Raw genomic sequence first — 14,868 nt, 5'->3', positions numbered from 1 at the left:
TATAGATATATACACTAGACGTCGCCTTGGCTACTGCAGTTCATTGGAACGAAACCGTAGCCAAGCACATCTAGCCAAGTATATATCTATACCCGCCCGCGCCCTCTCAGATGTCCCTGTGTTGGATGCCCTTGAGGTAAGCTAAAACATACCAAAATTTTATTTCAAAGTGAACTATCCCTTTAAAGTCGGTATGAAACTGAGGTTGCAATAGTCTTTTCTTCTCTATTGTGACTTATACACAGGTGAAACTGCTTCTCGAACAAGAAAAAATGAAGGGCGGGGCTTGATTTTGTCCATCGGGAATTGATTGGATGGTTGTGGTCTGCTATTGGTCGATCTCATGTGAGTGACAGGTTGTCCCGCCCTCACGCAATAAATAAGTCATCAGAGAAGAGATGTCGCTGTAAGAGGGTGGGTAAGTTTGATTAAAGATTAAAAAGGCCACATGAATTGAAAAAAAAAATGGTTTGAGGGGGTACATAAAACAAAAGAAGTTATACTTGTAATTGTTAAAATTATTTGTACGGATTTGTTTAGCCCTGGTAAGTTTTACATAACGAACCTGTGTGTTGAACATAAATGTAGTCGACTGCATGCAGCTCTGCTGACTGACCATTCAAGCACAGTGGATGGCGAGAGAGGGCAAAGATGTGAGACAGAAAAGAAGGAAGCACACAGAATTACTGATTGAGACATGACTAGTACAATTTAGCAGATCTGGATAGTAAATTGATAATTTGTAATCAGAGACTGTAGATGCAGTGCAGCAAAACGTACACAGCACTGAACTTTTCATCCTGACCTTTTATCAGATGCGTGAAGAAATTAATGCATTTTGGCTGCACATTGGAGTTACCTTTTTTCCTTGACCTTTAAACAGGTAAGATATTTCATATAGATCTATCAAAACAAAACAAACATAGCTTTAATACTTAGTGTGGGGGTGGTGGAGGGGTGCTTTAAATGAATAAAGATGACCTATATAGTCTTATATATATCTCAATAATACTTTCAAATTTCTCTAGTTTAGATTTTCAAACTTTTAATACTCAAATCATGGTGTTTATAATTGATATGCGCACTTTTGTGTTGAACTGTACGCTGGATTGGGTTTCCGCTCAGCGATTCTTGTCTGAATGAATGAGTATTAATTATTTACTGGAACATACCTGCAAGAACACATGATACTGTAATACCAAAGCCGCCTCTGTAGTACACAGGAATATTTATTAAGAAGCAAACTCAAGTAATTCATGAACCAAACATGGACATTGTCATTAGTGCTTCATGTTATGTAGGTACTATGCATATAGATGAATGCATCAGCCATGTCTTGACATAAATTAGGCATCTTAACACAGTTTTCATTGCAAACGAGGTCAGTTAGGTCAGGAAGTGACGCGTGTTGATACCTCTTAATTTGTGCAAAGACAAACCGCAAAGCAAAAGAACTTGTCTAATACATGGGACACAAAAAAATGGGGGATGGAAAGATGAATGAAGGGTTTACGGAACGGTTTGTTACTGATTGATGGGGCAATAGACCAGAAGGGGCCGAATCAGCATTATAGACAGAGAAAGTTGAAGGGCTGAGTCATTGGTCAACCTGCAGTTTGCTTGGAAATAAACCATAGGACGGACTGCAAACACGAAAGTTCAGATTTACAGTGCAATCACAGTAAAAATATGTAACGTTCATCTGTTTTCTCTATCTCGGAGCGATGTCCTCACAGGATATCCTGAAGGTTGACGAATGTGGTGCTTCTAGATTGAGTTGAAGAGGTCCAGAGAAGACAGTGATGTGGCTTTGTGGTTACGAGATCGAGGACAGCTGATCATGAAGACCACGGCTTCAGTCTCCAACGCATCAGTGCAGGCAGATGTTCGAAACCACAGCGCGCTGCACAGCTGTAGCATCGACGAGTCCTACAAGTACGTCATCTTGCCTCTGTGCTACTCCTTGACCTTCTTGCTCAGCCTCGTCCTGAACTCCACCGTCCTCCTGCGGTCCTACCGGTGCAAGAGTGGCCGTCAGTGGAACACTTCGCTGATCTACATGGTCAATCTGGCCTCCACGGATCTGATGTACAGCTTCTCGCTGCCGTTCCTCGTGGCTAGCTACGTGATGCGTGACCACTGGGTTTTCGGAGACTTCATGTGCAGGCTGGTGCGTTTCTTGTTTTACTTCAACCTGTACTGCAGCATCTTCTTCCTCACCTGTATATCCGTCCATCGCTACATGGGCATCTGCCATCCGATCAGAACCATCACCCTGGAGAGCAAGCGGGTGGTTAGAGGCATTTGCGCTGCCGTTTGGGTCGTAGTGTTCATACTTACGTGCCCCATCGTCCGGTTCGCCAAAACAGGGGATGTTTTGAGGAAACTAGGCGGTGGAGTGAATGAAGGAGTCGATTCTTGGTCGGAAGGTAGCAGTGATGCCGGAAAAGTCGAGGTGGAGGTTTACAGGAACTGCTGGGATGACGCAATAGACACAGAGTTTTCCGAATACGTGCCTTACGGAATCGTTCTGCACCTTCTGGGCTTCTTTTTCCCTTTTATCGTCATTGCGTGGTGCTATTCGCAGGTGGTGCGGACCATTTTCCTGACGCTGCATTCCCAGCCACAGGTGCAGGAGGAAGGGGGAATGTGTGGTGGGACGGAAGGGGTCAAGGACAGGACGTCCGTGTCCATCTCGGGGTCTCAACACGCGCCGTACCTCAACAGGCGACGCAAGTCCATCAAAACCATCATCGCCATCACCATCCTGTTCGCACTGTGTTTTCTGCCCTTCCACATTACGCGCACACTCTTCCTGGTCCTCAAGGAAACGAAGGCCGCCGAGTGCCAAACCATGCGGATGGTTTCCATTTGCTACAAGATCACTCGGCCGCTGGCTTCCTGCAATTCGTGGCTCAATGCGCTCCTTTATTTCTTAACAGGAGACAAAAGCTTAGCCTGCTGTGGACGCTCCGACGCCGGTCATAACACCCACCTTCTCTGGCCTTTACAGATTCTTGGAGGACAGAAAGAGGCTGAGGATCAAGAGCAAGGCGATTCACATAAAGCAGACGAAGCTCAGGAAAGTGACTCGAAATCGTCAGGAATAACATAGATGAGGTTGGGAATGCACAAAGGGACAGACCTACTTTAAATGCTCCAGATTTCATATTATTTATTATTCATTAATATTACTGAGTAATTTCACACAATCTTGAGTATTACAGCATGTTTAATGCTAGTATGCGACCGAGCAGTTATAACCAGCCACCTCTTTTAAACATTATGTTTTTGTGTTTGTTTGTTTGTGATGGATATTTGGTGAGTAAAACTGTAAAATCAGTAAATATTAATAAAGTAATAATTCATCAAAGTATGAAATTGGCATTTCTCAAGCACAAAATAAGTTATTAACTGCTGAGTGACCAGAAGTGAAGTACTGTTAACAGGCCAAAATAATAAACAAAAGAAACAGGAAGTAAAAAGTTACTAATTTACATCTTAAATGACAATAAAACTGATTCGCTCACACTAATAGCAAGGCATGCCCTGTGTGTTGTAGAGATCCTGAAACGGTTGAATTACACATCCCTGCTATTTTTAGTATTTTTTAATTTAAGGCCTGGAGTGAATAAAAAGTAATTTTAATGCATCTCAAAGATAAAATCACACACTTTGTCTAAATGAAACCTTAAAAGCACCTTGTAATTTATTATGCTTTATTTATGCTTGAATTCCTCAGCATTCGCCAATTCATAAGCAACACCAGACATTTGCTTTAGGAATGGTACAATAGAATTAACTTCATAAATAATTCTATTTTGTTAAATATGTTTGCCTTAAATACAGTTCGGAAAGAAAATACACACATTCACTATAAATGCTTAATATTGAATATTGTTAATATTAATATTGAGTGTAAAATTCATAAGAATTCACCATTAAAAATGAAAACCAGATATTTGTTGTATATAAATGTCATTCATTAAAATGAGTTAATGCATTAGGTATCATGAACCACAATGAAAAATACTTTTGTAGCGTTCATAATACAAGTTTAACGTTTTAATAAGTTCACGTATTATTAAAAAATAATAAATAGTGTGAAAATATTTAAAGTTCACAATAGGCTACCTGATGCAATTACTAATGTTAATAAATGAAACCGTATTTCAAAATAGTACTATTTACATACATCAAAAGCTTAATTGAACTGAACTTGTAATACAGTTTAAATACAGTTTTGTAGAGTAATACATCCCAACTGATGTATTATAGCTTACTATGACCATCACCCAAGGAGACTCTTTTGGATTAATCCTCAATGAAAATAACCTTAAATCTTTGCAATTCTCCTTTCATTAATCATATTAATTTAAACTGAAAAAAGATTAATCTGAAAAGCAAATTCTACATATCTTGCAACAAGGCCAGAATAATTGGCAAAAGAATATGCAGTAAGCCACATATTCACTTCTGAGCAGTGCTTTATCTCTATGTGCAATTCTCTTGTCTACCAGAGCAAGGCGCTGTTGTACAAGGGGACGCACAATCTCTATTTGGTTGCGGGAAATATGTTTTATTTTCTAAATTAAGAAATAACCGGAAAACTTTTAATGTATCCCGTGTTTCGGACTGTATCAGCAGACACTTTCAGATGAGGATGCTTTCACCGACAGAGCCGGCGATCACATGTTTGATCGGGATTGTGTTATGTCATTTTTCCGACTGCTTAAAAATCTAGCAGGTAAACTTGATAAATAAGCCGTGGCATAAAGCTTCACCTTTATCACGACATTTGACCGAAAAGACCCGAAAGCTTATTTTTGGACTACTTTGATCTGTGTTAATTCGCTTATGTGCTGTTTGCGCTTTTCGATGTTTTATTTACTCTGTTTGGATAAGTTGGATTGGATTAAAAAGCCAAAGGACCTTGTCGAGTTATTGGCTGTGCATTGAAAATAGCGCTGAATGTACTAAACTAGTGGTCTGAATAGGAAAAATCTCCTTAATGCACCGAAATAACTGTATACGCTTCATGTTTACGCCGACGAAATCAACCTGAGGAGTTTATACCAAGTTTGTGCGCGAACCGATAAACCAGCTGTAGCGCGAGCTCACAGCTGTTCATCACATTACTGTACAAAGCTGACAGTGTTTCATTTTAAACTTCAACAAAATGCGATAGGCACTGGAAAGCAGTCAACCAGTTAAATTGGATCGGGTATTTTGGCGTGAGGCCTGCTGGTCGGGCTTTTGCCGGGGGAGAGTTGGTGCTCTGGCCGCTTCAGGGGGCGTTCTGCCCGGCCGTGAGTGACGCACAGCCTCGGTGCCAGAGGACGAGCTATGGAGAGGATGGAGGTGGACCAGTGCGCAGGCGCAGGAGGAGCCCTCCGAAGGTCGAACAGCGCCCCCATGATCACGAACGTCAGGTGAGGGAACTGCACTCATCGCTGAGTGAATGGAACAGAATACACCCGGTTTCACACTGACAAGGTTTAACCCGAGTCCCAGACTAAAATGCATGTTTGAGCTGTTTTAACTGAAAGCAACCTGTGCCATTGTTTTTTTCTCCAGATGCACATCAGTAATGCTTTTTTCTAGGGCACGTTTATAAAAGCTGCTTAAATGCCCTAATTGACCTAAGGCCTAATCCTGGCTTAGTCTAAACCCTGTCTGTGAAACCGGGCCATGATGTTTAAAAAAGTACTAAAATAATTTGATCCCAAAACAAATGTATTATTCTTTGAAATCTCCAACTTTTCATTGCTGGCACTACAGTGATGGGACGACAGTGTTTAGCTCTAATAGTTCGGCTCGGTATCGTCGGAGCAGCGTGTCTGTAAATCCGAGCTTTCCCTCCCGGGTGAGTGTTCAGATGGATATCAGTTTTGGACATTTATTTTTAAAAAACCTCGAAGAAGTAAACAATATATTACATTTGTGTTGCAGACCCTCCCTCTGTCCCCATTCTCCCTGTCATGTGAGAGATCCGAACACAAGAGACAGGTGAGAACTAAAGAATTGATACTGCGACGCTTTTAATCTGTAGCAAAGTTCACATGTATATATATGTTTATTATGTTTATTGAATTTTCATTATAATACAAATATAACAAGACATCACAAAAAACAATACAATAAAATATAAAATAGCTCAGATTTGCATATAGAACTACACCATAATAAAACAGATTAGAGAATAAAAACAAAACAATAACATATTTCAAAAAGATGCAGAAGAGGACAACGATTCAATGTCCTAAGAGTTATGCAATTACAATATTCCTTGTAATCTAATAGTGCGAAGATGAGTTTCCAGATAGTCCAGATATGGGGTCCAGACTTTATAAAACTGGCATGTTATTTGATGTAATGTAATACATTGGTAAAACGCTCCAGGGGAATCAACTCTTATGGCAACCTTTAAGAGATGGAGATTTATCACTGATCCAATTAAGTACAAATAAAATTCTGGCAGCAAAGGATAGATTTGTAAAGAGATTCGTCAGTAGACAATTTATTTTTGTCTACAAAACTAATTCCAAGCATTTTTTAAACATAAGCATTGGAAGTTTTTTAGAGCATGAGAAATATTCAATCAGTTGAGGTTTTATTGTACAATGCTTTTCTTCCAGATTGAGAACATGGAGCTCACTTTGAGAGGGAGTTTACAGAGACTAAGGTAGCTAGATATACATTAATGAACAGTTTATTATCAAAATATCTTTTTAACTGATTTTGTGCCCCCTCATCTTAGTGCCTCATCTGCTGCTCCCCTCCCTCCTGCGAGTCATTGGCATGGCCATCTGTCTCCAGTGAGTATTTCACTCTCTTCAGGTTCTTCAGTGTCTATCCGCTGGCATTCTTTTCAGTCATCTCTCTCTGTATGTCCCACGCAGGGATTCCATTCCCAGGACAGCGGTGTCACTCCTAATTCCTCACCCAGTCCAACTCGAAGGTTTCGAGGGTAAGTTCAAGAATAAAACCTCGGTATTAGAATGTATATCCTTCAGAAGTCTCATAATTATTTGTTTCAAAATGTAAGATATAGAAATATCCTTTCTGAACAAAGTTTTTGATGTGTTTTTGATTGAACAGAGGATCTGTGAGCTCTGGAGTGAGATGGCCATCGGTTGCACCTTTGAAAAGGAAAGGTAGTAATATTTTGAATTATAACCTGTTGTTTTTCTGAAAGGCATTTGCAAAATAACACATATATATATATATATATATATATATATATATATATATATATATATATATATATATATATATTCAAACATTCAAAAGTGCTAATAAATTGGAATTCTTTCGTTATATTATTATATATATATATATATATATATATATATATATATATATATATATATACACACATATATAACGAAAGAATTCCAATTTATTAGCACTTTTGAATGTATTATTAGCAACATTTTCTTTTCATGGAGTAATAAACCATCATTAAAAGTTTGGGAAATTGGGATCGGTAAGATTTTTTATGTTTTTAAAGAAGTCTCTTATGCTCACTTAAGGGTGCATTTATTTAATATAAATAAACATTTATATTATGAAATATTATTATAATATTACCTGCTTATACATGTAATTTATTCCTGTGATGCAAAGCTGAATTTTCAGCATCATTACTCCAGTCTTCAGTGTCACATGATCCTTCAGAAATCAGTCTGATATGCTGCTTTGGGGCTCGAGAAACATTTCTTATATAGATTTTGTTGTCATTACATTACATGTCTATTTATTCTTTTCATCTTCTCCACTCAGGTGGAGTGGAATCGGACGGTCCGCCTAAAAAGCTCTTCGTTGCTGGAGTCACGGACCCTGCTCACATAACCAGTTACACAGTCAGGTGAGTCTTGTAAAGATGCTTCAATAATAAACTGAACAGAATCTCATGCCTCATGAGTAGCAACTTCAGCGCTTAATGACTCTCTTCACACATACAGTGTTTCCCAGTCAGTGGACTCTTCCTCTGGGACCGCTCCTGTCGGTTCAAACACCCCGGCCAGCCCCCTGTCCCTCTCCCCCCCGCCCCCCTTCACCTCACACCACCCCAGCATCTAAACCTCAGTATTCATCACACCAGAGTCCAGATCACCAACTTGTAGAGCTTTGGACTCGAGGTGTTGTTAAATGAAGACCAAACGTCAACCTTAACTCAGTTCTCTCCCTGTTTTCCTGCTTTTTATTTTGGTGCTTTGATGAGTCTTTCAGCTGAATCACTTCTGAAGGAAATTCGTCCTAGTTGTGACTTTGATTTTTAGAGGAAATCAAGATGCAATATTAGAAGACAAGGATGTTTCTGACATGACAACATGGACGCTGCGGGCTATGATGTGATTTGTGAATAATTATGGATCTTCGGTGCCTACAGAATAGTGTGTTGTGTATCTGAAATAGTATCTGCAATAACATGCTGCAATCAAAGTGGCGAATCTGGACACAAAGACCCATTCCTCAGTGTACAGACCAGTTTTGCTCCTCTTTGCTTTCCTTATGTTGTGGCAAAACACTTTTGTATTTTGGTACATCTTCAGCTTCCATTAATGGGGTCCAACAGTCTGGTAAAATTTCCAGAATCCATTGAAAAAATGACTAAGGATAGAGAGTATTAAAATCAGTTGGCCGTAGAGGTCAACTTTTTGTATAAACGTGTATAAATATGTGAATAATCGAATATTATTTTGGTAGGTATTAATCCTATGTTTCTTTTTTTTTCTTTTTATCCGAGGGGTCTGATATCTGTAAATATGTTTATTTTTCCACATAGCTTTTAGCTCAGACTGAACTTTTTAAGTTTGAAAAATATTCTTTAAATCATTTGAAATGATACCTCCCACATTTTTATTCGCTTACTTAAAACAAGTACTGTAAAGACTAGACGTCTCACATCGCAACTAGAATCCAGTGTTGGCGTATAGGCAAAGCACTTTCATTGAGAAGTCCACATCGAAAACTGACCTAGAGCCTGAGAATGTATCCCGTCTGAGGCAAGATGCTTTATTCAGTGTGAAAATCATTAGTCAAACTGTTTTTCCAGACCCTTAAGTTGTGAATTATGTACAGAAATTGAGGATTTGAGATGCAAGTGGGTTGTTGCATTACAAAACACGATTAACAATTTCTACATTGATACAATCACAGTTTCAGCGGATATCATACTCTTCCTCTTGTACTATTTGCACAGTTTTAGATATCAAAGTTGCTGTTACATGAGTGGGATCATATTTTCTTTAATTGTAAAGCATAAGGTTTATTTGTTTGAATCCTTTCACTTGGGAAACATTCATTTGGAGTGAGCCGAGAACAGTCTGTCCTGAGAGCTTCATCGTAATGCGCTCTCCTCAAGATGGATTTAACTCGTTTTTTACTCTCCTCTAGCTTGGATCTACTTTTGTGTATCTGCAAGTATCAGATGCAGTAGCTCTGGATTGTGTCTTTAATTCTGGTGTTTGAGCTGGATGGATTTTATTAGGCTCGTTGAATATGATTATATTATCCAAAAGAAGTCACGTGCTGCAGTTTATTGAACTGGAAGTTTCCCATGATACTTCACAGCGTTATGCAAATTATGTTGCTTGTGGCGTCTGTAATATTGTTATTTATGGATGTGTAAAGGCTCTGGTTGCAGTACATGTAATATCAATGTAAAGATATATGTCACCATTCTTGATTCCCAAAGTCTTTATTTTCTCGACACCGGCAGCTTGTTGGTCTGTGAAGCTGCACGTCAGACATTTGAAGCTGTTCCTCTGTTTCCATATTCACATATCAGGAGGAATATGGCCCATTCTTCGCTATAAAGTCATTGCCTTGTATTTTTACTCATTTAGATTTGAATTCACAGTGATTACAATGCCTTACAGGTTTTAAGTCTTGAAGTTTTAATTCCAAAGTTACTTGCACTGTTTGTAATTTTGCAATTTCCAGTCGAGGTCCTTGAAATTTCAAAGATTGATGCCAATGTATATGGGTCTTTAAAAGTGATTTCAAATGTGCAATATGCATTAATGTCGCTGGAATTAGTATCTGTCACATTCTCCGGGATAATCAGTTTCATGTATTTATCAAGAACCTGAAGGGAAGACTTGAGATATGTTTGTTCTGAATCGTTTTTTTTTATTCATTTCCCTCTAGTACCTTCAATATGTACAATGTCTTTTATTTTTTCAGATTTGCCATAAGATCTGTTGTATCTGCGTCAGAGATGGTCGTGATTTGTCTTTTGTTTTCCTCAAATGATTGAGTGCTGTTACTAAATGGATTGTGAGCACACGAAAAACAATGTAAAGAGATGCCAAAGCCGATAGTCAGAATCTGTTGTTCAAGTTGTAAATATATTCTAAAAGCCAGAAAAAAATCTAAGTGAAAGATGGATATTTTTTGACGTATTAGTAGCAAAAGTACATTTATTCCCCGTCACCCACGATGAATGTCCGATTATCAGAGAAGAAATATCATTTATCATTAAATGAAATGTATATGATACCATATATTCTAATTATGAATAAGATCATAATAAAAACTCATTTTATTGATTTGCATGTTGTCTTTGATTCTGAGCTTAGACATTGTATGTCAAGCTGATTTGTTCATATACAATTTAAACATGTATGTGCTGTTGAAATGACCCGTTTAATTAATAATGTTAAAATAATATATACATACAATAGAAGCTGCACCTAGCATACAGTGACGGTGAAAAAAAAAGTACAATTCTATTTTTGATTGCATGCTGCAACTTTTACATTACAGTCATCTTATGTCACTTCACAAATATTTAAAAAGGGCCTATTAAAATACAAAAAAAGATCAAAATAAAAAGTATTTTTACAAGTAGTTTGACACCACTGTCCTGTGAACCCTTTTTCAACTGCGGGCAAAGCAGATCACACACCATGAACCACAAAAAAACATTTTCCATATTCCATTAGATAAAAAAAAAAAAAAACTTTTATACTCATATTTCTTCACTGAAATGGGTAGAGAATGGTTGGTGATGTAGAAGAGATTTGGTCTGGTGAATTTGGACCCACAGTGGAAAAGGTATAAGGTGCCAACTGCTGCTTTCACCATTCTGTATATCTCACGATCAAACTGCAGGATCTTTACATGTGTTGTCCTTAATAATCTTTGTCCCTGTTGCCCTGAATATGAACCAATGAAAATCAGCGGGACAGCAGGGGCAAATCACTGGAGTTCATTATTAGACTGGAGTCCAAATTCAAGCTCTCTGCCAGAAAAAAAAAAAGGAAAAGAAAGGTTTGTCAACAGCAACACACAAGTCAACACACTTTTCCACTTGTTAAAGGTAATGTCAATTTTTAATGTTAAGGCCCGTACACACCGGGACGAATATCGGCGCGCGTTATTCGCCAGCGTTTTTCAACGCGTTTTTTGTGTTCACACCCAAGCGATTTTCGCTGACGATGAGCCGAGTGAACATGCAAATTCATTCCCTGACATTAGATGGCGCTTAATGTAAAACAGAAACCACTCCATAACAGTTTTCTTTTATCAAGATTTTTGTAGTCGCTGTCGCGTCATATAGTTCTTTATGTTCCGACACCAACGAGACCAGCAGCTCTACATTCATCTTGCCTTCCATCTTCCTCGTCTTATTTATTCCCGGCAGTGTAGACACTACTTGGTGTATATCTTCTTCGCCGTTACGTATGTGTGCTCGGCAGGACCGTTTTGTGTTTGAGCGCCCCCAAGTTGTGTTTTACTGTAACTTCAGAAGCTCCAGACACGTGAGCAAAAGCGGCAATCTCATTGGTCGGATAGTTTTTGACGCGGCGCGTCAAACCAAAAAAACGAACCCGAGGCGTTTTTTAAAAAATGACGCTTTTACGCGTGGCGTTTTTCGCGCCGGTGTGCACACTCACATTGGCGCCCTTTGTTTAGTCACAAGGCGTTAAACGTCGGCGAATATCGCGCGCGAAATTCGTCCCGGTGTGAACAGGCCTTTACAATACATTATCTTAACCCAGTTTATTGTTCATTTTCCAATGGCTCTGCTTCCACCTGGTCGATCGGATCACAAATGGACGATGATATACAGGTGTAAATGTGGTCTAAACCGTTTTGAGCTTGTCCACTTTCGACAACTTCCAGAGGTAGTCGAAAACACATCTGACCGGATTGTTTTCACAGTGTAAAACTACATACTTCACCTTTATTTCCCCCAAAAATTTAAATTGTCATCATTTATCCAACCCTCCTTTCTTTCCAAAGCTGTTTGACTTACATTTGAGAATTACATTGAATGGAACTGAAGTTTTCAAGTTCAAAACTGAGGCAAAAAGGGGGTTTGGAGCGAAATGAAGGCGAATAAATGATGTCAGAATGTCATTTTTGGGTAATCATCCCTTTCAATGCATTTAAAATGGGACTCACCTTGGTCGAAGTTCGGTTTTTTAGTGGAGCCCTCTCCAAGCCCCTCAATATCCACCAAATCACTGTTCACATCCGAGTCATTGAGGGCACTCAGAGTCACATCTGATAATAGAGAGCCAGTGCATTAACAGACATATAACCGCATATGTAAACTGATATTTGCTTTCATTTTTAATCCCTTGTATTCCGAAAGTGAGTCACCTGCTGGTTTAGGGTTTTTTATTGCTGGTTGTAAAGATGCAGAACTCTGCAATCCAGTTGTGACGACAACCTGCGTGGTGGGAACAGTGATCACGGTGGGGGCCACTGATGCAGGAGGAGGTGCCAGCGTCACTGTGGTTTTCTTCATAGTTTTCTTAGGTGACTCTGCAGTGAGAGGAACCCTGCTGTCCTCATACAGCTTCCTCTTTACTGTGGTCTTAATCTGGGCACTACAAGAAGACAAGGAAAAAGAGTGAGTGGTTGGGGACATTTCATTTAATATTCAACAATATTATTGATCTGCCTTTATTAGCACCATTATACGAGAACTGAACTGAGCTGGACCAGAGAGGCTATATATATATAAATGAACTAAATTAATAACTTTTTTACAACAAAAACGAAACATCACTGAGCTTACTTAAGCTGGACTCTGACGCTATTTTCTTCTGGAAACAAACTTTGTTGCATTATTTTCCTGTTATCTCTGTAAAGCTGCTTTGAAACAATCTGTATTGTAAAAAGCACTATAAATAAAGGTGACTTGACTAGATTTGTGGTGCAATATTATGCATTTATTCAATCAAAAATACAGTAAAAACAGTAATATTGTGAAATACAAATGTTCGCGGTTTCTATTTGAATATATTTTAAAAGCTAATTTACTCCTGTGATCAAAGCTGAATTTCCAGCATCATTACTCCAGTCTTCAGTGTCACATGATCCTTTAGAAATCATTCTAATATGATGATTTGCTGCTCAAGAAACATTTATTATTACTATCAATGTTCAAAATAGTTGGGCTGCTTCATATTTTTGTTGACACTATAATTTTATCGTTTGAGGTAAGATAAAAAAAATACATTTTATATTTTTATTCAACAAAGACAAATAAATGACAGTAAAGACATTTATAATGTTACTGTTAATGTTGTTTAAAGATTTATATTTCAAATAAATACTGTTTTGAATATTCTATTTATCAAAGAATCAATCAGTTTCCACAAAAATATTAAGCAGCAAACATTAATAATATTAAGAACCATTATTAATGATTTATAGCAAATAAAACTTCAATCAATCAATCTATCAATCAATAATTGGGCACTAAATCATCATATTAGAATGATTTCTGAAGAATCACGTGATAGAGAAGTGAAGACTGAAAGAATGATGCTGAAAATTCAGCTTTGCATCACAGAAATAAATTACATATTCAAATAGAAAACAGTTACTTTAAAATGTAATATTTCACAATATTAATATATTTATCAAATAAATGCAGCCCTGGTGAGCATAAGAGACTTTAAAAACATTATAAATCTTAATTATTCCAAACTTTTGACACCCAGTGTATTTATTATTTGCCCTAACAATGTTTTAATAGATACCAGCACAAAAATGCAGATTTTGCATGGTCTGCAAATGCATATTCAATTTATTATTAAAATTAGAACTTTTTAATATTTTATTTTAATAATAATAATTTAAAAAGACAATTATACAGATATAACTCCATCACAGCTACAACTTAATACACACTTACACTGTGCGCTCCTTTATGACTGAGCTGATGCTGTTCAAATCTTCACCGAAGCGGCGAACTGCAGATCGCAGCATCTCAATCTCCGTGTCGGTCCATTTGGCTCTGAGAGGAGGAAAATTAGTCATTTATAAAACATTGACTATACTTAAACAATAGAACAAAACTAATTAGACTATTTAACAGGAGAGAAGTGCAGAGTTTCAGCATCTCACCCTGCAGGAGAAGAGTCAGCCACTGGATGCAGCTGCATGGTCAGCTCGCCTAGTTTAGAGAATGCCGCGCCTGCAGCCGAGAAGATCTCACCCACCTGATAGACATTTATATGTTTTCATTATTATTTATAAATGACTTAAAAATATTTATGATGCAGAGCGACGCAAGTGTTTTACCTTTGTGGAGGCCGAAGTCATGCTGGAGTGATGAGCTGAAATAAAAAGAACTGACACAAATACAACAATCTAGTCGAGTCTCTATCAGCGGCGCTGAAAAGCTGAAACTACCGGGTTTAAATGACCGCTGCAGTCATTCAGCGACCTTGTGTACGAAAAAATAATGCTAACTTTATTATATATCTAACAAAAAGTCTCTATAATAAGCATGAATGCAAAATAATAGTTCGAACTAAAAAGATCCCAGAATACAATGCGCTTCGAAAACGAGGCGCGTGATTGGTCAGCCCGTGGCCAATCAAATGATTTCAA

The 14,868-nt window shown here is 38.0% G+C and overlaps 3 protein-coding genes across 3 annotated transcripts; 2 read left to right on the top strand and 1 right to left on the bottom strand.

The window, feature by feature from the left end:
• Positions 1-1,840: 1,840 nt before the first annotated feature.
• Positions 1,841-3,115, top strand: LOC308683520 (P2Y purinoceptor 3; the record flags this gene model as incomplete). Its single annotated transcript, XM_081353984.1, has 1 exon — positions 1,841-3,115. One exon carries the CDS (start codon positions 1,841-1,843, stop codon positions 3,113-3,115), a length of 1,275 nt encoding a protein of 424 aa, XP_081210110.1.
• Positions 3,116-4,500: 1,385 nt separating this feature from the next.
• On the top strand, positions 4,501-10,563 carry LOC308683612 (P2R1A-PPP2R2A-interacting phosphatase regulator 1). The gene is made up of 10 exons (XM_081354131.1): positions 4,501-4,747; positions 5,189-5,432; positions 5,782-5,866; positions 5,953-6,009; positions 6,639-6,685; positions 6,761-6,818; positions 6,903-6,970; positions 7,102-7,157; positions 7,786-7,870; positions 7,968-10,563. Exons 2-10 carry the CDS (start codon positions 5,347-5,349, stop codon positions 8,083-8,085), a joined length of 660 nt encoding a protein of 219 aa, XP_081210257.1. The 5' UTR covers positions 4,501-4,747; positions 5,189-5,346; the 3' UTR covers positions 8,086-10,563.
• Positions 10,538-14,833, bottom strand: bacc1 (BPTF associated chromatin complex component 1). Its single transcript, XM_081354132.1, has 6 exons — positions 14,557-14,833; positions 14,380-14,474; positions 14,168-14,269; positions 12,622-12,851; positions 12,421-12,522; positions 10,538-11,254 (listed from the first exon to the last, which is right to left on the bottom strand). Exons 1-6 carry the CDS (start codon positions 14,575-14,577, stop codon positions 11,190-11,192), a joined length of 615 nt encoding a protein of 204 aa, XP_081210258.1. The 5' UTR covers positions 14,578-14,833; the 3' UTR covers positions 10,538-11,189.
• Positions 14,834-14,868: the final 35 nt, after the last annotated feature.

Source organism: Scardinius erythrophthalmus, assembly GCF_964197995.2.
Source record: "Scardinius erythrophthalmus genome assembly, chromosome: 23".
Classification (NCBI taxonomy): domain Eukaryota; kingdom Metazoa; phylum Chordata; class Actinopteri; order Cypriniformes; family Leuciscidae; genus Scardinius; species Scardinius erythrophthalmus.
This window is presented reverse-complemented; position numbering and strand designations above follow the sequence as displayed.

Bases quoted from the DNA above. Each gene is read 5' to 3' on its own strand.
- LOC308683612 (XM_081354131.1), top strand. From the start codon at position 5,347: ATGGAGAGGATGGAGGTGGACCAGTGCGCAGGCGCAGGAGGAGCCCTC. The intron at 5,433-5,781 runs GTGAGGGAACTG...CTGGCACTACAG, and splicing joins CCCATGATCACGAACGTCAG to TGATGGGACGACAGTGTTTA. The intron at 5,867-5,952 runs GTGAGTGTTCAG...TTTGTGTTGCAG, and splicing joins ATCCGAGCTTTCCCTCCCGG to ACCCTCCCTCTGTCCCCATT.
- bacc1 (XM_081354132.1), bottom strand. From the start codon at position 14,577: ATGACTTCGGCCTCCACAAAG. The intron at 14,475-14,556 runs GTAAAACACTTG...AATGTCTATCAG, and splicing joins TGACTTCGGCCTCCACAAAG to GTGGGTGAGATCTTCTCGGC. The intron at 14,270-14,379 runs GTGAGATGCTGA...TCCTCCTCTCAG, and splicing joins GCTGACTCTTCTCCTGCAGG to AGCCAAATGGACCGACACGG.